Source organism: Periplaneta americana, chromosome 14 (assembly GCF_040183065.1).
Source record: "Periplaneta americana isolate PAMFEO1 chromosome 14, P.americana_PAMFEO1_priV1, whole genome shotgun sequence".
Lineage (NCBI taxonomy): Eukaryota > Metazoa > Arthropoda > Insecta > Blattodea > Blattidae > Periplaneta > Periplaneta americana.
The window spans coordinates 109,720,969-109,746,396 of record NC_091130.1 but is presented as its reverse complement, the minus strand read 5'-3'; the positions used below and the strand labels follow the sequence as shown (position 1 = coordinate 109,746,396).

At 35.7% G+C, this 25,428-nt stretch overlaps 1 protein-coding gene across 2 annotated transcripts in view; it reads right to left on the bottom strand.

Moving 5' to 3' along the window:
* Positions 1-11,769: 11,769 nt before the first annotated feature.
* The window catches only part of PMP34 (Peroxisomal Membrane Protein 34), a 38,364-nt gene continuing 24,705 nt past the window's right edge, over positions 11,770-25,428 (bottom strand). For both annotated transcript variants that reach the window (XM_069845919.1, XM_069845920.1), the window contains exons 6-8: positions 22,868-23,115; positions 16,514-16,581; positions 11,770-12,834 (exon numbers count right to left, since the gene is read on the bottom strand). In XM_069845919.1, the coding sequence (XP_069702020.1) occupies positions 12,678-12,834; positions 16,514-16,581; positions 22,868-23,115 (473 nt within the window). In that variant the 3' untranslated portion in view covers positions 11,770-12,677. The remainder of the gene's footprint in view (positions 12,835-16,513; positions 16,582-22,867; positions 23,116-25,428) is intronic.

Sequence of the window (25,428 nt, the reverse complement as noted above, 5' to 3'; positions counted from 1 at the left end):
CGCGAAACCAGGTGACTTGGGTTCGAATCCCGGTCAGGGCACGTTACCTGGTTTTCCCTCAACCTAATGTGAGTAAATGTTGGGTAACTAGCGATGCTGGACCCCAGAATCATTTCACCAGCAGTATCACCTTCATTTCATTCAGATGCTAAATAACCTGAGATGTTGATACAGCATCGTAAAATAATTCACTAAAAAAAATAGTATTTGTGGCATCTGTCATAAAGAAATTGGTATTTCTCCACCAAATGAATCAGTTTTTCACAATTAATTTTAATTCCTATAAAGAAGTTAAAATGCATAGATAGGCTATATATAGTAAAATGACAGCTGACTGTTATGACAATATTTAGCCCCTAACGGAAAAACCAGAATGTACCAAACAACTTCTGACTCTGAAATGCTATCGAAAATTTCTTCCTGGCAAATACCGAACATGCCGCACTGCAATGTACCGTGCCACATCATACCACAGCCTCTCATTTAAATACAGTGCGTTCGTAGCTCGACTGGACTACTAAAACATTCAAATTTGAAAATTGTACTTTCAATAATTGTTCCTCTTAAAATTATTCATGTTTATTTTTTATTTCATCATCCTTAATTAAAAGTTTTCTTGTTTATTCCATCATCGCTAATTAAAACTTTTCTAACACTTGTTTATATTATTTAGGTTATGTTATAAAGGTCCAGCTGAGCCACGAATGCACTGTACATTAATATGCCACAATGCGACGCATAAGTGTGAGCAGGCCATTATTCTGTCGTTAGTAATGGTGAGCCCATTCAGAGTAGATGGAATGAGATAGTGGAGTAATGATGAAATACTGATACAAATACATACAAGAAACAGTAGAGGAAACACACATTACATCTATTCTGCTCATTACAAATTTTGCAGAATCTGTCAGATGCTGAAACTCAGTTCCTGTGACGAGACATTATCACTGACTGAGCTTCTTGAACAAAATATATGGTGTAAAGAATAAATCAAAGGTAATAAGTTCAATTTAACCAAAGAAATTAGATATACCAAACTATTTTCGTTGTAAGGTTGTCCTAATAACAGAAATAAATATGTAGTTCGGGACAAAACATAATGTCCTTAATTCCAGGCAGTACTCAAGGCACTCGTCCTTTACGGCCTATTGTAAATATCAGTGAACAAAAGGCAAACCTTCTCTCACAACTACCTTCCATTGTAAAAATCACTGTGAAAGTTGAGCTCCCTTCAGATGGTGAAGTGGGATGAGGACATTATGATTTCTCCCTAACTATAACCACTACCTCGTTCTTTCCTCTGTATGAATTTAGTACCATTGACAGTTCACTTCCGTTTTCCATTTAAAAATTCTACAAAATACTGTAAATTAAGTTAATTACTGTAGTTTTAGAACTAATTTTCTGGAGACCCACTGCCAGACCTTTGAATATGTCGCCTCATTAATGAAATTACAGTAGAGCATCGATTATCTGAATACCGATCAACCGAAACCGCTCCAGTTGGCAAATATGAATTTGCATGTGCGCCATGTACAAGTTTCACTAGCACTGTTTGCGAGATTTAGCAGCAAAAAAAAAAAAAAAAAAAAAAACAAGTCTCAGCTCTGAAGCAAAAAAAAAGTTTTCCTAAACTGTTGTTGTTGTTGTTTTCTAATGCCAGGCGTTTGACAATAAAGTCATTTGACCTCTTGCACTCCAATATTTTTCAAAGATATTATCATGACCAGCCACTGAAGCACAGATTTTGAGGTGTTCCGTATCCATTTCTTGGTTTGAGTTGCACAATGGACAGTTAGGGGACTGATATATTCCAATTCTATGCAGGTGTTTGGCCAAACAATCATGGCCTGTTGCCAATCTAAATGCAGCTACAGACGATTTTCGTGGTAAATCGGGAATTAACTGTGGATTTTGATGCAGAGTTTTCCATTTTTTCCCTTGGGATTGTGTTATCAAATTTTGTTTGTTGAAGTCTAAGTATGTAGATTTAATCAATCTTTTCACAGAGTAATACGTAGATTTAGTAACAGGTCTGTAAGTAGCAGTGCTGCCCTTCTTTGCTAAAGCATCCACATTCTCGTTTCCCAGGATTCCACAATGGGATGGTATCCATTGGAATACAATTCTTTTATTGAGTGATATTAATTGAGAGAGCATTTTAGTTATTTCTGCTGTTTGAGATGAAGGTGTGTGTTTAGAGGCTATTGATAGAATAGCTGCTTTGGAGTCTGACAATATAACTGCATTTTTAAATTTACTGATGTGGCATAGAAGATTCCTGAGACTTTCACTTATTGCAATGATTTCTCCATCAAAACTTGTTGTTCCATACCCAAGTGATCTACAAAGTGAGAAGAGACAGCACGTAACACCTGGACCGGCCTACTTTAATGGCCGTTTTTAACTTGTCAAACTAGGCTAGTCAGTTTTCTGTGTTATTTGTAAGACGTGTGATACAAAATATATACTATATGTACAGTTTTGTGTTTAATATCAGTATTTCTTTGTTTCATACTGCTCCTATGACACCAGTACAATTTGTTTTCGTAAATGATCAGTTATCCGAACACCCCCCCCCCCCATCCCCAATTGTTTCGGATAATCGATACTCTACTATATATGAAAGTTTTAGGTCAAGATTTATGTTAGCGACACTGTTATCATAATGCATTCAATTTCAAAATCAGCTATAAAATATATGACCAATCACTACATAGTAATTCCTTGAAAATCAGCAGTATGATAGTAAGTTTTCAGGAGGCATCATACTGTCTATGTCCAGCATTGAAACTAAAATTAATTGTCAAACAGAACAAGTAATACTGATGACACATCTTTATTTTTAAATTAAAAAATTCCATGTGGATTTACTAACTTTGATCATAACCTATGCATTACAAACAGGAATGCTTACACAATTTCATCTCAGTAGGTGCAAAACACTTCCTTGATACCCATAGTGTTAATTTTTAAGAGTAATATTCTGAGCCAATTTATCTCTCCCCAGATATATAATGAAACCAACATACATCGAAAATATACATAATTATGAACACAATATGTTTAAAAAATCTACATAGTATCCTAAAAAAAGAAAACATTCTGACCTCTGAGAAAGGATGGTTGCACCCATGCCCATCCTATGGGTATCTCTGATTATAAACTTTGCAGTTTATACTGAATGTGTTAAATCCAGTCCATACCAAAGCAATACTTTCAATTTAATACTGAGTAACTTAAAAGCATCCTAAAGAAATATATGCATTTATAAATGTTATACAACTAGTCCATTGTTCTGAATTTCAGAATATATATATATTCAATCCTTTTTTACAACACAAAAATCACGAAAGGAAGCAGTAGTCATGTTTCGGCCAAATAAACAACAAGATTATTTAGAAGTATAGCTCCATGTAAGTAATTCACAATTGTACCATCTGCAATAAACCTCACACCGGGACGATAAAGGATCACATCCTTTATGCTCAGTAATCAAATTGGGACAAAGAACAGTGATCAATCTGCCAGAGCTCTACAAGACAAATAGTATAACAGCGAACCTTTAAAACAACACTGGCAGCAGCAGCAGTAGCAGTAGCAATATTAATAATAATAGAATTAGGTTTAATTAAATCCATATATCTTAAAGACAATAATTGTCTCTAGCCACTGAAGTTTTGTAAGTAGTGAAAGCAATAATCCTAACACAGACTGGGCTGGCTGCTACCTTAGCACAGAACTTAACAGATTACTGCGGGTCATGGCAAATATATTTCTAGTGTTATTAATACTGAAGATTCATTTTCAATTTACACATTACCCAGATGCAAAAAAAAAAAAATAAATAAATAAACAAAAAAAATGTGGTGAAGTTAAAATTGAATGAAGTTTATCAAATTAAAACTTTAACACTGTTGTCACAATAAACCTTGTCTTTCAGGTATTCCACCATGTCTTGGAACTTAACATTCACTGTGGAAGCCTAAAAACGTATACTGAACACAGTTTGTTCATAGTCATAAGAGAAGCTGTGAAGTAACTGCTAAGGAAAAATTATGAGGCAAGTATAACAATAATTAAATTTATGAGTAAATTGAATTGCAAGTATTGAGAAGTAATTTTTTAGACAGACAGTTGTTGCTAAAAATGGCAGCCAGGTAATTCAACTGAAAGATCCCAGATTCCATCCTAGGTAGCAAACTTCCAGAAGGACCTGTCTCTTGTCAAATTGAGCTCAGATCTTTCCTGGAGGTAAAAAGACAGAGAATGGTGCTAACAATACCACATGTGTCAAGGTCATTAAGTCAAATCATGGAGCTCTACCTCCATGCCCCCTCCCCTTGCATCTTCATGGCGTTTAAAGGGGACACCTCTACCTTTCTTTAATTGCTGAAAGTAGGCCTTCAACAGTAGTACATCATCATGATAAAAATAGACTATTATGAGGAAGTATGTAAATAGTAAACAACTTTCAACTGTTCAAAGAGTTGACATTATTAAAGATACATATCACATTACTTCACTTACACCATTTACTGAATCTACTGTGTGGTACTGAATCTTTTTCTGGCTGTTTTGTTTAAGAATTGTAAGTAATTGAGAATGTCCCCATGAGAGATTACTAGTTTCCCAACATGTAAGTCTGGTGGCAGGGAATAGTTGATCAGGAGAGGCTATTACAGGTACTAAACCAAAAGCTAAAGACAAACACAGAAAAGTTCTTATTTGAATCTCAATGTGGTTTTCGATAAGTACACACTTGCATTGATGCTGTTTTCACCTTGAAAGTGCTAGTAGAGAAAAGAAGAGTATTCAATTTAGAGACAACTTTTTCTTTTTACATTATAATAAGGCTTTTGACGAAGTCAGAAGACCAATGTTTTTCAAGATACTAAAGGCAGTGGACATCCCTGATCCATTGTTTACAGCTAGAGCTAAAATTTATGAAGGCAATGACATAAAAATAAAACTTAACTCAAACTTAACAGAATCAAAACATATAAATAGAAAATTTCACCAAGGCTACCTCATGTCCTCCACTTTATTCAATATACATGAAACAAATTATTACAGAATGGAAGCAACAAAATATCAGTGGTATAGAATTTTCAAGAAAAAGGAAATCCAAATAATTATTTTTGCAGACGGGCAAGTTATAATAGCAGCCTCAGAAGATGGACTACAAATTTTCGCCCACAATTTGCAACAAATGATTACTAAATATGGTTTAAAAACTCAACAAATGAAACAAAATCAATGGCTTTCAGGGAAGAGACCCAATTAGATGCAAAACTGTCATAAATGATACTATTATTGAACAAGTTTACTATTTCAGTTACCTCGGATGTCTAATATCATATGACAATGAGAAAAATATTAAAATTCCTTCAGATAACAGGGATCATCAACAAAATATTCAGGCCAACCCAAGTACAAAAACACACGAAATAGAAAATATATAACATCTTGCTGTACCGACACTCATATGGATGAGAAACCTGGACAATTAAAGAAGCTGATACTTCAAGATTCACCGCAGCACAAATGAGATTTTTAAGAACAGCAAACTATACTTGACAAGATTATGAAACCAACGAGGAAATTCTAACAGATCTCAACATCAAACCAGTTACTAGCAAAATTAAAAAAAACACAGAGAAAATTGGATCCAACATGTGCAAGACATGGACAGAAACAGGCTATCATTCCAAATTGTAAAGTGTACACCACACAGAAGAAGAACCTAGGGTAGACCAATGGATAGACTTCTTGACAGCTAATAAGACCAGCACAGGTCACTGGGCCAATTCCTTGGATCCACGATGATGATGATGATGATGATGATGATGATGATGATTGTATGCTATTACAGAGTGCGTCGTTTTCTGAAGCGCTATTCTTTTTTTAAATATCACACACAACATTTTCCAATTTTGTGTCACTAACAAACGACTTTCAGTTGTTCAAAGATATGACAAACAATGCATGGCCTACTTTCAACATAATAATTACATATTGTTTACATAGCTGATCAGTGACTGAAAGCATTAACAACAATTAGAGACTATTGGGTACAAATGATGTACAAAGCTCACAAGAAAAAGTTATCTAACTTCATGTCTAAATTATGATACAAAAGAATTAAAATGTAACTTTCCTACAAACTCCAGGGACAGGATTGCATGGAACACAGGCTGAGAAGCAGGAGAAATTAGAAAGAGAGGGCATGTGTTGATTCAACATCTAAATGCTGTTTGAGAAGTCAGTTGATGTGATGTCTAGCAAAATGCTGCAGTTATATTGGTGTAACGCTGCTTGAATTGAATTGAAAGAGAGGGGAAATGGGAAGAGAATTTCCTGCAAAGGGTGTTCGGGGCTAAGAGAAACTGAATATATGAGCTCCAAGCCTGTTGGCCACTTGTCTCACTCTGGATTATGCTGCTCCACTGAAGGAGTTGTAGAAAATTTTGCAGGAGAAAAGCTGAAAATGAATGTAACCTCTTATATACTACATACAGGGGGAGGGGGATGCATTCCAGAAGCTGACTGCAAGATTGAGAAAGAAATGACGGAAGGTGTAAGTCTGCACATTCAAAGGTTCAATGCCCTTTTGCAGTGTGAGTAGAGTCGAGTAATCTCACTCATGTAACAGGGTAATATATGGAAGCTGAGCCAGGGCATCTATGTATGAAATGTAAAATTCCAGTCTTTACAGTTTTTATAATGCATGGCGTTTAATATCTTTCAACAATAATGAGCTGTTATTTTCTCCTCCATTTACGAATTTTTTTGTCAGCAACAGGATTTTTTACTTTATAGATTAGAGTATTCTAGTTTTTATTTCCTTTTATCGAAGTAAGATCATGACAAGAAACTGTACACTAAAGAATAACCTACATACATATCAGATATCACCTATACAGTTATAATGCATACTGAACACGAAGACGAGGAATTGGTGGAATGGGTAAGAATGATGATGAAGGTAAGGAAAAAGAAGGGAAACCCGGTGCTGGCACATTGCCTACTCCTGTCGAATAGCACCAAGCGGGCCGGCAGGCTTAACGTCCCCATCTGACGGACAAACCACTATCAACAGTGACATATACCTTCCCTTCATATGCACTGCGGAGAGATTTGAGATTTAACCCAGGCATCTTGGTGCACAATTTAGTGATTAGAAGTCGATTGTTAACATTAAACTTCAATATAATAAATTGTCTCACTGCTAAAAACACAAACTTTTCATACTTTCAAATGTTATGGCATGCCGGTATATGAACCCACACACACACACCGTACACTTCTCCCCACCCAAAAAAAAAACACACACACACATACGAGGGTGCTCACGTCCTCACACAAACTGTTACTTATCTGAAGATTATATCTTGTTCTCATCTATTGATCAAATTTCCATTATTGTGTAATACATCACTTCTTGTGCATATTAATAATAGTACTAGTAGTAGTAGTAGTAGTAGTAGTAGTAGTAGTAGTAGTAGTAGTAGTAGTAGTAGTAGTAGTAGTAGTAATAATAATAATAATAATAATAATAATAATAATAATAATAATAATAATTTGGCTACATTTAAAATACATTGGGGGCACAGTTGCGTCGCGGTTAAGGCATAATGCTGCAAGCTGGAAAGTCGCAGGTTCGATTCCCGATGGGGGTCATGGATTTTCCATTGATTTAATCATTCCAGCTGCATTATGGCACTGGGGTCTACTCAGCCTCTAACAGAAATTAGTACCAGGAGCAATTTCTTCGGGATAAAGGCAGCGTGTATGTAGGACTGACATCCCTACCGTCATTAAATGCCGACTGTCTGTAAAGGTGAGAAGCCTCAGCCGATCTGACCTGTCATGGGGTTGACTTTCCATTTTGTCTTCTAATACAATATGTGACAACTTCAGATAATTTGAGAAGTAAGCGAAACAGAAAAATCTAAGTCACTGTTACAAAATTCTATGGCATTCTTTTGTCTACAAAGTCTACTTATTTAACAAAATGGTTAGTCATGTGGATGGATTATTATTATTATTATTATTATTATTATTATTATTATTATTATTATATTTTATATTACTATCATCATGGAGTCATGTAGATGATGGGTTGTCTCTACATTGCGATCAAGCATGAAGTCTTCCAGTTTTGCAGTTGCATCTATAACTTATCCCAATGCTCTTTTTAAACATGTTGTGCAATTTTAAATTATAATCCAGTAACTAAAGCAAACAACACTTATAATTCAAAATGCAATGTCAACAAATAAATATAAGTGCAATATTTCATTAAATCATAATCATATAAGATAACAGTAACATGAAAGACTTAAGGTAAATAAACTGTGTCGACTAGACAAACAGAAAATAATTCGGTCTTCATGAACAAATAGAGAAGAGGGATTTTGACACAGTACTGGCATGACACTGAAATATATAACTCAAATTCATTAATATTATGTAAAAATTTAAGAACTTAAAATTTGGAAACATATAAAAGAAATGTGTGTTGTAAATGTATATAGCTACACGTGAAATAACAATATCAAAGCTTTGAAACACCATGAACTCAGATAGGAATTTCTCAAACTTGATACTGACCTTGAAATATGTTCTATATCTTAAGGTAAATAATTGAGTTAAAGATTCACATTCTCTTCTCCTACTGTTCAAACTGAGAACTGACGATCAAAACTACAAGGTGGGGCATGGAATATTACCTATTTTTAAATTGATATCAAAGGGTAACCACAACAATAAACATGACATTATCATTACTGATGCACTGGTACATGCTTTGGATTTAATATGCAACATAGCTAATTGGAGTATTCAACATCGTGTGTTTGCAGTTGACAGTTACACGCACAGGCGGAGTTATGGGAGGGCATGGGGGGGTACTGTCCCCCCCCCAAACTTGTCTGGACTTTTTTTTTTTTTTTGACGTTAGAAAATATTGAATTCAAAAGATCTTTCCTGCTTTTGTTTAGGATTAAGTTCCTGTGCTTAAAATGATGAATTAATGTCTTCAGATCATGTGTCTGGACTATAATATTTATTTTAAATTTCTGAATGTATAAGAATTTCTATATCTCATTTGAGGAATGGAAGCAGTGTAATGTTTCTTTTGTAACAATCTGTACTCATGTGTTAGAAATCTGCAGATATTCAGGCCGCCACTTGGAGAAATATGAATAACATACTGCACAACAATGCACAAAAAAGAAAAGTGATCCCGGTATATTATATGTAAACTTAAAGACGAGATTAAATAAAATAATTAGAGTTTACATTTCATATGATATCTTCAGGAAGGTAAACTTCATATAAAAAAGTTTCTGTTAGCACTGTTACGTAGTTTTAATGATGTATGCATGTGTTTCCGTATGAGAGAGAAAAAGAGGGAGATTTTTTTTAAGTTATGTTTTATTATAATTTGTAGCAGACCTACAGTTCAAGTCCTATACAACTCGGTCCGAAACATCGCAGATTTGGATGTAACATTGTAAGAAACATGCTGTCGAAAATATAGTAATCATATTCCGATATACTGTACCATGGTCAAGCTATGAGATAAATGATCTCCACAGTAACCCCGTTATGTGGGGATTCTACGGTTTTGCTTTGCCCCTCAAGGAAACGGTTCTCTCTCCACCTATGGTTACACAATACATGAGAGTGCAGTGGTCATTTCGACAACGATTTCGAGATAACCAAGGCAGAGGACCAGTTTCAACTCGTAAAACAATTGAAGGGCTTGGTGCAAGAGAGAGGTAACTCCAAAATTTAAAAAAGTTCATTTCTTTTGTCTATATGTAGGGAAAACATAATTTCAGGTTGGTACACGAATGAGGTAGATCCACTGGAAACTGAGTGTAACACAAGAGATTGAAACTTATCTGGCTTATGTGTTTGGCACAAGAGGGAGACACTTAATCGTCTCTCCTGAAAAATATGGTAAAATGGAGTTACCCCCTCTTGCACCAGACCCTTCAATTCTCTCATGGGTGAATAAGTGGAGGGAATCGGGTTCACTGCGCAATGTAAAGAGAACTGGACCAATGAAAACTGTATGCACTCCTGAAAATACTGAAAGGGTGACAAATGCATTACAGCAAAGTCCAACTCGTTGAGCACAAAGATGCACATTCACTTTAAACTTATCGAATCACAGCCTATGCCGCATCCTGCATCTTGACCTTTCGTTTCATCCCTACAAAATGCAAGTTGTTCAACAACTAAATGCTAACGACAAATTGAATCGCTTACATTCTTGTCAACAAATACAAGTATTAATTCAACAAGATTCATTGCTACTGAAAGTGCTGCTGATGTCTGATGAGGCAAATTTCCATTTTTCTGGGTTGAAAATGATAAACCAAGAGTGAGAGCTATCTTTTAATGTGCATCAATAAATGTTTTGTTCTTTTGAAAGAAAATTATTTCACTTTTAAAGCAGGTAGTCTCCCATGCCCCACCCTGTACTTTATTCTGTAGATTGATGTAATTGTTCAAGAAGTTAAAATAGACTCTAAATGTCATACACAGTATAATATCTTAATACTCAACTGTCATGGAGGACATCACTGTGAACAATAATACATCAATCGTAATTGAATCTGTTGCAACATATCACATGTATTAGTGAGAGAGTCTCAAATATGTAAGCTGACATATTACCTTCATTTTACCATGCTAAACTAGCACTCTGTCCTGAATTGAAGATTCATCAGTACTAATCTTATAAGAGAGAGGAATGCTCACTTTGTGGTTAAACAGACTCTACACCAGCGTGACTGAGTCCTCAATTTTCTTTTCATATAGGCCTAGACACATATTTTACAATATCATCTTTTAACTTTACAACAAGAGGACATCATTCTAAGTGAAATTACATGTATTTCTACAACTCTTCTTCACTTTACTAGGTATAGTTTCCAATCCGTAATCATACAAGAACAATATCTTTCAGTGCTGGTATGCTTCCAGTATATTCAACAATGCATTTTTCATCACTATGTGGCTGAAAGTTGAACAGTTTTGAACTAGAACCTACATATAAGTTCACAACCTATATGAATGCCTTTTTCTGATGAATCTGCAGGGAGTTCAATGTGTTGAGGACAATTTCTTACTTAATTAATTCCCCTTTCTCCAAAACTTATATATGATTTTATAAGTAAATTACTGTACACTGAAAGCAAACATAGCACAGTGACATATATATGCCTCACAGCAAAATCATTTTTGATCAACTGGTTCTTGTACTCATGATGTTAAATATTTCCACACTTTTACAAAATCATAAATTCTATTGTAGGTAATCTCAGCAAATTTTTATTAAGTTACTAACAGTCCTGTTTTACCAGAATGTAATTGAGGACCATTTTTTCAAAACTTGCTAACTGCAAAATTGAGATTTTGATGGATTCGTTAACATAAGGTAGGCCTCTACATGATGTTAAAGGCGTCTTAGTAAAATTTGATTATTTCTCTTCATTGTAGTGTGTCAAAGTGTGAACGTTTTTCCAAAACTTGCTTTCTGCTATGTGAGAGTTAAAGCAAAATTTTGCTTACTACAGTGTTTTGTCTCTCCTGTAAAATTTAGTTTTTTTCAGTTAGCAAGTTTTGCAAAAACGGTCCTCAATTATTAATTTCCATGCTTTTGCATACAAAAGAACGAATAGCTGGTATTTCTTTTACATTGAACATTTATCACTATAAAATATGTTTGAATAAATATGTTCAAAGAAGTTTTTTTTTTTTTCATTTCAAGTTGGTTATTTAATGACGCTGTATCAGCTACTGGGTTATTTAGCATCAATTGGTGATAGCGAGATGGTATTTGGAGAGATAAGATCGAGGATTTGCCACAGATTACCTGATATTCACCTTATGGTTCGGGAAAACGCAATCAGATAATCAGTCAAATCGTTAAAGAAATCTCATTTTTTTAAGTGGAACTTGTAATGCAAAGTCTGGGAGGGGAACTGCGTGGCTATTATTATTATTAAAAGGTAAAGGTAAAGGTATCCCCGTAACATGCTATGAAGGCACTTGGGGGACATGGAGGTAGAGTCCCATGCTTTCCATGATTTCGGCACTAGAATGAGGTGGTGTGGTCGGCATCACGCTCTGACCGCCTTTTACCACTGGGAAAGACCTGGTACTCAATTTTATAGGAGGCTGAGTGAACCTTGGGGCCATTCTGAAAGTTTGGCAACGAGAAAAAATCCTGTCACCACCTGGACCTTCCAGTCCGTAGCCAGCTGCTCTACCAACTGAGCTACCCGGCCGCCATTATTATTATTATTATTATTATTATTATTATTATTATTATTATTATTATTATTACTATTATTATTAAATAATTTACAGGTTTCAAATTGATGACCTAAATCTCTCTCTCACCCAATTGTGTGTTATGTGGAAAGGATGTAATCATGGATAAGTACCACCTGGAAAATTGCGAATCTTTGCCTGTTCATCTGAACATCACAGAAAAATACTGGACTGCAAGTCAGCTGATGGCTTCATTGCCATGATACCAGAGCATTGGGTACGTACCAGCCAACCAACCAACCAACATCCGAGTACAAGAACCAAATCTTTACTTAATGTTCAATACCAGTACTGTAGCTATGTATATTTATCAAAATAATTTACTTCAACTTTGAGGATACTTCCTGATGATGAAGTAAGAGCTTGAATACGAAGTTCGCTATTTTCTCATATGCAGCAAACATTAATGCAGCTGTGAGAATTGTCTGTAAGAGTTTGGCTTCCATTCCTTTGTACAAGCCTAGAAGACCATATTTCCTACAACAGAAAAAAAAAAAAAAAAGAATGTCAGTACCTAACACTGGAACAGATTACAAGAACAACATTTTATTATTTTTTTATCAATTTATAATTATAGTACATTATGCAACGAGCCTATAATGGTAGTAATTAAGACGCGAGTATGTTTATGAAACGAGCGCAACCGAGTTTCATAATTTTCATACGAGCGTCTTAATTACCATTATAGTCAAGTTTCATACGACTTTTTATGCTCGACCATATTTCTAACTTGAAATTATTCATAAATATCCATGTTATTCTTATCTGATTGAGGAGCAGAACTGACCTTGTGCAATATCTCGTAAATTGTGAGATGTGCACAGACGCGAAAGTATTGATTTTTTCCGAGAATCAAATGTCGACATTGACTGTGAAATAATCTAGAGAGTAAAATAAACATTAATCTTGATATAACCTTGAAATTGAATTAGACATTACTTTGTCTAATCTCACGCTAATTGTCTTTCGATTGCATATCCGAGAATAATCGATACTTATGCTTTCATATTGCTACAATGGTATTTTCTGATTGGTCGAACACCTGAACTTTAATGAATAGGTGTACTTTAATGAGGTCCATTAAAGGGCTACTACCAGGTGTATAATTCGCGGGTGCTCGTGTAAAGGGGGTTAAGTTGATTTGGATAAATTGGAATAAGTACAGATTTGAACTATCCACAATTACTTTTCTCTTGTGTTAAAGGGGTTAAGTCATTCTTCCATCTATGATGCAGTTACAGTGCTCCATAATTTGTGACAAAAGGGTTTTGTTCAGTACCAAAGGAGAGAAGTTTACAAACCTTGCAATTTGACTTAACTCCCTTTACACGAGTACCCGCGAATTACTACATTTTGGCAGGGTCGAGCATAAAAATTAATAACTTTATCAATCATGAATTTTTCTATGCTTAACATTTCCAAAGCAGTCTTGTGTCACTGTACTTCTTACAAAAGCCTTCACTCTTTTCAGCATAGAGAAACATCTAACAGGCTCAGCAATAGTAATGGAAGCAGTAATTTATTATTTTGAGGAGAGTGAACACTTTTATACATTTATTTACTTATTTATTTACTTATTTTGTTAATAATTGTAACATAAAATATAATTTATACAGAAAAACTTTAGCTCGCCCCTGAAAGAGTAGAACTCGTGCTCAGGGGCGGAGAAATGATTTGCAAATTCCTATATCCAACATGATTTCGTACATTTTTATAAGCCCTGAGATATTGCGGAATTCTTGGCTCTCATACAAAAGAGATAATCCAAATTTTAGACGTTCTTCACACCAGATAGGGTAAGTTTCGATAGTTTTATCAAATTTGGGTGAAGGAAATAGTAAAGAATACAGGGGAAAAACCTGATGTCATGTTTATTGTTTTTACAAGAGAGCAATTTAAAAGTTTCAAGACCCATTATATCCAATTGTCTTTGGGTTATCATTCTTCAAATTTCTTTGGACTAATGAGGTAGTTATTCTTTACAGTGAAACTACACAAATCCACACAACCTGACATCTGAAACAGAAAATTATTCAAATATGGTACTTAGTTTTTCTTTAACATTTCAGGGAGGCTGCAATCCTGCAGTCCTTATGGGCGAGCTGCCACTGATAACACTTTTATGGCACAAAGATACTTTTACTCGTGAATACCTGGAAGATCTAACACAAGATGAAATTTTAATAGCCAATTTGTTAATGTTGTTTTTGAAAATAAGAAAAATTTAATAGAATGCTTTGAGAAATTCAAATTGTCAGAAATCTTTCCACAGTGCAAGTAGCTATAGAGATTCTCATATGAGCCGTTCAGAGCAGAAGTGGTATAAGTCAAAATTGGGTAATGAGGTTTAAAGTAAAAATTCTGTAAAATACAGCGCAAAGCAGCAATTAATATATCCTTCGTGCTATCCACTGACTACTTATAGTTTACATAAATTTAATATTAATTGCTACTTTGCACTGTACTTTACAGAATGTTTACTTCAATCCTCATTACCCATTTTTGACTTATACCACTTCTGCTCTCAACGGCTCATATGCTGAATGATAAGGACTTCAACTTTAGGTTAGAAATTTTTCGTCAGATTATGCCTCATACTGACAATTGACAATTGAAAATTGACACAACTCAAAAAAATTCCAATTTTTTTGTTCTACGTTGAAATTAATTTCAGACAGGCACTGCTAATAACAAGAAAAATGTTATAACTTAATGTATAATACTGGCCACAAGGAAGTCCTTGTGGCACGTTTCTTTCTAGTAAGGAAATGAATACATTGTTGAAGAATAACATCATCTCTCTCATTACAGCACAAGCATTAAGCAAAGTGTGCGTGTTTTAACAAGAAATACGACACATACAGGGTAATTCACGAGGATTTACCATCACTTTGGAGCTTATTTCCAAAGACATTTTGAACAAAAAATGTCATATAAACATGTGTCCTAATCTCAATATTTTCAGAGTTACGCTAATTTGAAGTTGTCTGTAAAATGCCATTATTCTTTAGTTTTAAGGGTAAAAGAATATGTAATTCTGTAGTTAAAAATCGAAAAAAAAATTTTTATACAAAGCAACTATTCAGAACGCATTTTTTGCTTCAGAACATTAGCCAATCAAAGAAATGATACTTCTGAACAGTTCATTCTCTATTTGTAATATTCTTTTACCCTTAAAACTAAAGAAAAAAGGTATTTTACTAACAACTTCAAATTAGTGTAACTCTGAAAATATTGAGATTAGGACACATGAAGGGTACAGAGAAAGAACGAACAGAGTCACACTTTTCTTAAGGGTGATGTCATCATCTAATTCAGTATATTACTGTAAAATTTATTGTTGTTCCTAATGAAAATGTAGGAAAGGATGATTGTATCCATAGTGATAATTCTCCTTTATCAGTTTTGATAAAAAAAACACATAAATTTTGCAGTAATATACTGACTTAGATGATGTCGTCACCCTTATGAGAATTGTGACTCTGTTCGTTCTTTCTCTGTACCCTTCACATGTTTACATGACATTTTTTGCTCAGAATGTCTTCGGAAATGGCGGAAAGTCCTCGTAAATCACCCTGTATATAAATGTAAGTTTTATAATAATCCTTTTTTTGGAGAAAAGTTTAATTTTTTAGTTAAGACTGTCTCTGTAATAAGATGAATATCTATATATATAATTTCGTTCCTTACCCAAAATTTTGAGAAAACTACAGCACCTATCACGATGGAAAATGTCTCATTTGATTCATTTTTAACTCAAGAAATTTGCAAAAATACTAAAAATTTGAAACATTTGGTCATAAATTCTATAATTTAACAAATATAACAAGAAATGCGTATAAAGAAGGCTTATGTTTCGTTCGTAAGGCTTCAGTTTTCTTCGTTAATAATGATGTATGCATATCAAGAAGGCTTTGGTTTCGTTCATTCAACACCATTTTATGTGATGCAGGATTCTAAATATTGTCGTAGTTATTACGGCTAAATCGCAATGTTGTTTAAACCAAGGAATAAATGTCAGAATACGGATACCTTCCTTTCCCTCTTACTCCAAACTTCCAACCTTGCTTTTATTAATTTTATTATGAAAGAAACAAACAAACTTATTTGTTAACACATCGACAAGAAACTCCTTCCATATTTAATGTTTACTTACTTAAGAATGTAATGTGTGATCTTCATTGTGCCAGCATCAGGGGGCAAATCTTCATAGTTGTGCCCATGCTGGAAGAAAAAATGCACTTCAGTGACAGACATGAAGATCAAGGGTTTACTCACTATATCATAAGAATAACATTTATGTGGAAAATTTTAACGAATAGAGATAAAGAAACTTTCAAGTTGCTTCTATAGGAAAGAAGACAACAAACACATTAATGAAGTGAATAGACATTACTCTGTGGAATAAATTGTGTCCATTGCTTGTGTTTTGCAGTTTCAAACAAATGCAATAATATAATAAGACAATAATTATTAGGTACACATATACAAAAAAAAAAAAAAAACATTGTGCTGATACCGTAAAATATACATGAAAAATTACATTAACATGTCATATTTTAATGCACAAAACTCCTATTAATTTTTTGTTTCATCTTTTTCATAATAAGTTACATATACTTATAATATACATTATATCTACATACAAGTGTCCCTCTACTAGGGTTACCAAAGTCCGTATTTAGCAGAACATGTCCGTATTTCTAAGGTGTGTCCTGCCGTCCATATTTATTTTTGAAGACTTGTTAAATATCCGTATTTTTATATTTAAAAAAAAGTCCCTATCATCTCATTTTCAATAATTACATTTCAAAACATAATTCTGAATAAAACTTTGCTTTTGGTTCATACATGTTATTCACAGACTGAACTGACTTCAATGGTAGAATAGTACTTCAAGTATTAGCGTCACTAGTCAATGTTCTCTTTGGAATACAAGCCACGAATAAAATATGGCAGATCATGCTTTGTTCACAAAATCGATCAACTGGCGTGTATAAAGGGTAACATGTTCCATGGCACCATCAGTATCACGAGATTGAGTCCATTTCAGTTTTTCCCCCCCACTTGAAAGTCAGCATCAGTAAAACAGTAAACATACGAAATTATTCTTTCGAGTGTAGTAAAGGCCATTGTTTCAGTCACCTGTCAGCAAATATATTGAGTGAAGTAGTTTTTTGTAATTAGGCCAACATGTAAAATTTGGTAAAAAAAATTGGTTGGTATTTTTCATGTATGTTTCTGTACACAGTGCTAGCACTAAAAGCTACTGTACTCTCATTGCATTTTTTGTTTTAACTGTGTTTTAATTATTTTTTTTATTGTACAGATGATTATTTAATATACTGAGTGTTCAGTTCAAAGTGTGTCATGGCTCGCTGTATGTCGTCATGTGGCTAGCTGATGAGCCTAGAGATTTCAATCTTCCTACACTTCTGCAGAGGTGTATTACCTATGTGTCAGAGAAGTTGCATAGCAAGTATGGCGTTCATTCTGAAGAGTACTTACTGATATGTACGGTAATGTCGGTAGTGGCAGGAATGTAAACTGTTTGGAAACATGTACTGAGGTGGGTTTTATTCTTACTGTCAGGATATGGGGAGAGGGATAAGACGATTACTTATGTATTCGTTGACATTAACTTCGACGGTCAACATGGACACGGAGCATTTGATTTGTGTTGTGGAATGTTGCCGTACACAACCGATGATAACAAATACCCTGTATACGACTTGCCCGCACAAAACACAGTTCGAAAGAGGTTATGGTAGCACACAGACCGTACAGGCCGCCATCTGTTGCTACGACGTTCAAGTTATACCGTACACGTCCTTAAGTTCAGATTGAATGCCTTGATTAATAGGCAACTTCTCTGACATAAAAGCTGAAACTCGCTTCAAATCTCTGACTCACCAACAGTGACGTCATGACATACTTTGAAATGAACACCCAGTATGCTTACGCAAATTAACGAGTAATATCAATTTTGCAGCTTAAATTTGAATTTTGAATCTAAAAAAGTCCTAAGAAATAGGACATCTACAAATGTTGTGTCCGACTTTTGTCCTGCTTTTAAAGTAGTTTGTCCTGTTTTTCACTCAAGAGTATCTGGTAACCCTACCCTCTACTTAGCAGCCTGACTCTACTTGCCTCATGTCCACACCTGTGGAGTAACGATTAGTGCGTCTGGCTGCAAAAGCAGGTGTCCAGGGTTCGATTCCCGGTTGGGGCAAGTTACGTGGTGGAGGTTTTTTCCGGGGTTTTCTCTCAACCCAATATGAGTAAATGCTGGGTAACTTTCGGTGCTGAACCCCGGACTCATTTCACCGGCATTATCACCTTCATCTCATTCAGACGCTAAATAACCTAAGATGTTGACAAAGTGTCGTAAAATAACCTACTTAACCTACTTGCCTCATAATAAAATGTGCTGCCATTCAGTGACTAATCATTTTTTTTTATTAATGGGTGGGTATTTGACTGTTTGTCATTCACCCATATGAAGCCAGTTGTGTAGACCAATTTACCAACAGAGTTGTTGCCCAGAGTGCGTCATAGGAGGCTTGTCTATGCTACAGCTGTGATGAGATGAGATGATGATGGAGATTTGTTGGGATGACACAGGGAAACCAGAGCTCTCGGATGAAACCCCTGTGTTACCTCGACCACGGTCTTGCCCAACACAAGTCATAAATCGGGGGTACACCGGGGATCGAACCCAGGTCCACAGGATTATAAGTCCAGCTCTCTAGCCACTAGACTCCATGGCGGCTGTGACTAATCATATGCTACGATATTTGTATTTCGACTTGCAGACATAACATAGTGAAATGGCGTTTCTATTTAGTGCAAGTTTAATAAAGAATAGTTAAAAATGTGGTACATTTCATTATTAGAGACAGTCAAAATTCTTGAATAAAAGGGGTTAAATTCTTGGTTAAAAAGGATAAAAGTTCTTAAGTGAAAACGAAAATTTCTTGAGTAAACCAGAAATTTTCACCCTGTTGTATTAAATTATTATGTTGCTCAAGATAATTGACAATTATAATTATATATTCAAAGTTGTATGCAGACAACAGTTCTAAGTTTGTCATTGTAAGGTTTGTTCTCCTATTTGTTAGCACACACGAGAACTGTGAAAAAAACGTTCACAGGAACCCATATAGCTTAGAGTGCTCCGTCCACAAAACCACTGTGATCTTCACGTAACGGCAGCAAACCTTCTCCCACTGAAAGTCCAGGACTATTTTTAACTATGTCCTTCAGTTCACTGTATGATAGATTCTTTAAGGTTGGCACCTGATCAAAGAGAGGTTTCAAACTGCTTTCAGTTGCATCAATGCGTAACAAATCCTGTTTGTAAAACAGTTCTGATACCGGTTGGAGAAATTACGAGCAGGATCTCCTAGCATTAATTTGTCTAGTTTAACCTCATTTGCCTTGCAGCACTCTTCATTTCAATGACTGCCCTCTCTTTGTGTTGGCTTTGCAGCTCACTTAAGTTCTGATTTAGCACATCACTGAAAGTACCCTCCGAAACCACTGCTAGCCGTTTCTTAAAGTTTTTCAACTTAAGGTAAACTTCCCCAGCGTTTGGCTTAGAGTTTGTCTCAAAATCAGTGAGCATTGGATTGAGGAGGGAAGACAGTGACTTAACAAAAATAGCCTCTGCTTGAATGATTTTCCGTTCATCTTCATTCAAGCTATGGATGTGCGTAGAAGCAGCACTGAAATCTTCCCTTGGTCTGATTGAAGGAATTCGAAGAGAACTTTCCAGTTGTCTGCCAACCATTCTACTGATTCCAGCCAAGAGTTCCACCTAGTTGGAACAAGGAGAGGGAGTAGACCTGCCTTGGAGCCTTTCAGCTGCAGAAAGTGCTAAAAGAATGCTTCTTCTTTCTTATTAATTGCTGAAAAATTGCGTCTTTTTGCGAATAACGACAGAAAATATGCTAAATACGCGAGTCATACGATTTTTGCAATTTTTTCGCGAGTTGAAAGTGTAATTATATGATATTTTTTATGTGAACCATGTTTTAAACTATGTTTATTTGGTTTTAAGTTTTTCGCGATTTTGCGACTCACAATTTTGACTGTCTCTATTCATTACAGAAGATGCTTAAAATGCTCTCCCTGCTCTCAAAAACAAGCCTGGCATCTTTCGAAATACCTGCTGTAGTTTCTCCCAGCTGATGGCGTTAGTGTGTCTTGAATTCTGTTTCCAGTTCTTGTAATGTGTGGTGACTGTTAGCATACCCTTTCCCCTTTAAATTTCCTCATAAATAAAAATCGTAAGGATTTAGATCACTGTATATTGGGGCTAATAATGCCATCCATGAGGACTTGGTTCAACGCTTAAATGGAATTTCAGGCTATATGCACCGAGGTTACAACCTGCTGAAAATAATTAGAGGATTGATCAGCCTCAGTTAGAATTTAAAATAAAGAAGTGAAAATATTCAGGTATCATTCAGAGGTGACAGTCTCATGAAAAATGATCAGCCCCAAAATTATTTTAGAACTTGCTGCAATATCACATGCCAACAACGGGTATATCATCGTGAAATGGTATTTCGTGAACTTAGTGATGTTTTTTCATCCAATGAATATGAGTTACCACATAAACAGAACCACACTTCACCTGAAAAGAAGTATAATGTTGATTCAAATAATGCCGCAACAAACGAATTAAGCAATCACTCACGAAATGTACTTGACTTCAGTAATCCTAGAAATCATCTGTTTTGAATGACTTAGGTGCAAATTTCAACATTATACACTGTCTTGCTGGGTAACTACGTAGAGATTTAGGTGAATATCGCTCTAATTGAGAAGCCATGTCATCATGTTCCTCTCCAGCAAGAACATTTTAAGCTTTTTTTCTAAGCAATCCACTTCCCACACTTTATTCACGAGTTTTTTTAACAATTGATTTATTATACTCTTTTATCCACCTTCAGGAATATTCACTGCTCTGAAATGTAATGAACCCACACGAATACAAGCTGCAGTCATGTTACAATGTTGACCTATAATGTGCTCCAGCATTCTAAATTTTATTTTGTACTTTGATCATCAACATCAAATAAAGTAATAGACTGATTTTTTTATGTTTTAAAAATGCCTCTAACACTGCTGAGAAAAATTATATTAAGATGATTAACACTCTACTTCTATATCAAGTGAATGCACCAACTTAACATCAAAGGCTGGGAAAATACAGTACTGGCGCGCGCACGCGCACACGCGCGCGCACGCACGCACGCACACACACACACACACAGATATGCTTATTACTATTCCACTTGACATACACAGTGTTCCATTCAAACCTCCCTGATTTCAATTAATCATTGCTAACAAAGTATGCGGATATATGAAATAAGACTGGTACTAAAAGAAAGAGAAACTCGAATTTGTATTTCATTTCTCTGAAGTTGATTGTTTTGTCTCTACGTTGTGCAACAATCGCAAAAGCAAAAATGGCGACTCCACAGCAAAGCGGGCAAATGATGATGTGGTATGCGGAGACGAAATCTGTGATTTCAACACAACGAAATTACAGACGAGTGTACGAAGGAGTTGCACCTGATGCAAAATCAATTAGACTCTGGTTCAATAAGTTGCTTACGAACGGCAGTGTCCTAAAACAATCTGCTGGAGCTCGACGTTCCGTGACAGAAGAAAAGATGGAAGAAATTCGAGCGGGATTTCAGAGAAGCCTGAGTAAATTCATTTGCCAGGCATCAAGGCAATTCAATATGCCTCCAACAACTGTGCATCGAATTCTGCATAAGCAGCTGGATTTACTCGGGCTTCTCTGAAATCCCACTCGAATTTCTTCCACCTTTTCTTCTGTCACGGAATGCCGAGCTCCTCCAGATTATATATATTATTTTAATGTACCGAAGTACATATGATATTTCCATGCAGATATTCTGCGTCATCATATGATGAAAGAGTAATGGAACGGAGAAAAATTCCCTCCGGCACCGGGATTTGAACCCGGGTTTTCAGCTGATGATAAAACATCAGCACGTAGAGCTGAAAACCCGGGTTCAAATCCCGGCGCCGGAGCGAATTTTTCTCCGTTCCATTACTCTTTCATCATACTCTTTCATCCACCAGATTGTTTTAGGACACTGCCAGTTGTAAGCAACTTATTGAATCAGAACCTAATTGATTTTGCTCAGGTGCAACTCTTCCGTATACTCGTCTGTAATTTCGTTGCATTGAAATCACGGATTTCGTCTCCGCATACTACGCCACCGTTTGCCCGCTTTGCTGCGGAGTCGCCATTTTTGCTTTTGCGATTGTTGCACAACGTAGAGACAAAACAATCAACTTCAAACAAATGAAATACAAATTCTTTGAGTTTCTCTTTCTATTAGTACCAGTCTCATTTCATAAATCCGCATACTTTGTTAGCAATGATTAAGTGAAATCAGGGAGGTCTGAATGGAACACCATATACATATTTTACATATTTGAATTAAACAGCTAATCATACCCTAAGTTTGGTTTGCACCAACTGCAGAGGATAAGTTGCCACAGTAGCTACAGCTTTGGCCACGGCTCCTACGAAAAAATACACCAATCCAGACATATTCTGTTCTCCGTAAGCAGCATGAAGCCTTCTTTTGATCGCTTCATAGGTCATGAACTGTATTGCTGGATTTGACACCAACATGAGAGATGGAATCGTACCATTCCACAAGCTGCCCACACCTTCCTGGCGAGCCATTTTCACCAGGCCATCTGCAAACATAACATTAATGAAGTTCATCAATATAAATATGTGAAAGTTGAGCATTCATAAACTTTGGAATGATTTTTCGACAATGTATCATTTTGAAGGCTGTTTGTGCAGCATTCATAACAAGTATTCTTTTTGTAAAAGCTACTTATCTTTTGACCTACAGAATAATCCTCCCGTTTTATATGTGTTCTTATTTGAAGTTTGGAACAGAAAATAGAACTAAATATTTCATCACATCTTTACATTAATATCAGAAAACTTATAAAGTTATAATAATCAAAAGAAAGAAAATGGGAAATAACTGTACAACATTTTCAAATTATGAACAATTTTATTGGAGTAATTTTCATGAAATGAAAGAAATTACGTAGTATGTAACATAAGTTAGGTCTCACTTAGATTTTAGGCTATATGTCATTCAAAATATTTTCTTTAAAAGGGGGGTTATAAGTCCCACAAAATGTTGCTTCATTCTCCACAGCAGTCGCACATGCTAACAACTTTAAATATCTCCACACAAAGAAGGTCAATGGAGGCCTTGCAATTGATCCACCTCTACCTGTCCAAATCCAGAAATCAAACAATACGTACAATGCCAGCCATTTTTGAGTGTGTTCATAACTCAATGAGATGATGAGTAGAGGTTTGCAATATGGCAGGGAGTGGAACATGTCGAACATTTCTTGTAAGGTAATCAAGAGAATGCATCATTACAGAAAATTCAAACAAAATGTGATATCTCAGAAATTACGAATTTCCGGACCCACGATCATGTAACCTTATTTCTGTTCTACATACGAGAATCCTACCCTGTAACTTTCCCGTGTACTTTTGAAACACCTTGTATATATTGTTGCTGTGCCTCCAAAATCCACTATCTGTTTTCATACAGATTTTGCATGAGAAAGAAAAACGCATTGTCACTTTTAATTCCCTTGATTTTCAAAGCCATTTTCGGAATAATTCCAATCATTACAAGAAAATCAAGAGAATGCTTTCTTCTTTCTCCTGCAAAATCTTTATGAAAACACAGTGAATTTTGGAGGCACAGCGACGATATAGAGAGCAGTGGCGGTTCCTCGGCAATTTGTAATTTGCAAATCCTCACATGCATAGCATAACGTGGAAGAGAGTTAGCTCATCTTTTATTTTATATTTTAATCTCACTTTTAGCTTATATCACTATATCGTTTATAATATTGTCCTCATGTGATGACTTGCAAAAATAGTATAAGTATATTTTAAATGTTGACATTTGAACATTAGAAAGCTAATTCATATACTTTTAATAGATTTCATCCCCATGTGATAAAAAACATGTAATGTATTTGTAGATTGTGTAGATAATACTGAGAATATTGATATTGTAAAATGACAGTTTGTATCTGATGATGTTGACAGGCTCAACGAAAACGTTCATACGTCATATAATTTATTATGTAAAGGTTAACACCTAATAACATTATACAAAATAGTAAAGTCAACGACTGAAAAATAAACCTTCAACATACTGTGACAGCGACGTGAGATTCGAACTCACGACCAGCGTCCCGCGAGAGAGAGCATATCGCGCGGGCTTCATGAAGCATGAGGGACGGCGCGACGAGGGGAAAGGGAAAGGCCCACGTGACGAGGGGAGAGTGCACGCGCAACTGCTGCATGCGGAGTAAGGGGGGAATGGACCTTCTCGACCCTTCCAGAAAATGCGTCGAAGTGGAGATATCCAGATAATTCTCTACACACCTGTAGAAGGTTCTCGCAACTATGATTTTGCTATAAAAGAAGAAGCGCCAGCAAACTAGAGCAGAGTTTTCAGTTATTCCGTCAGTGAGTAAGCCAGAGCAAGCAAGCCAGAGTTCGACTCGAGTGTGCGTCCGCATCTGCGTCAGCATCCGAAGGCCTGAGTTCGAGTGCAGTGGACCGCAGTTGGAGGGACCTGAGTTCGAGTGCAGTGGACCGCAGTTGGAGGGACCCGAGTTCGAGTACAGTGAACTGTCTCTGAAGGTCTGTGGTTCGAGATACTGTGAACTCGAGTGACTGAGATAGAAGAACTGTGAACTGAGAACTGGTAGTTCTGATTTGTAAATAGTGCTTTGTAAATATTAGTTAAGATTAACAGTTCATTGTTGTGCGTAATAATCCAAGTAAACTGTCATTGTCGTCGGTGGAGTGCTATAACGAATACTTTGTTGAGTGAAGATCCAATTGTTGACGAGAGCGTTTAAGGTGAATTGTAGAAAGGAATTATTGTTGTGACGAATAAATTACATTGTTGTAACTAATAAAACTCACAATACTTATAGACTTTTCTG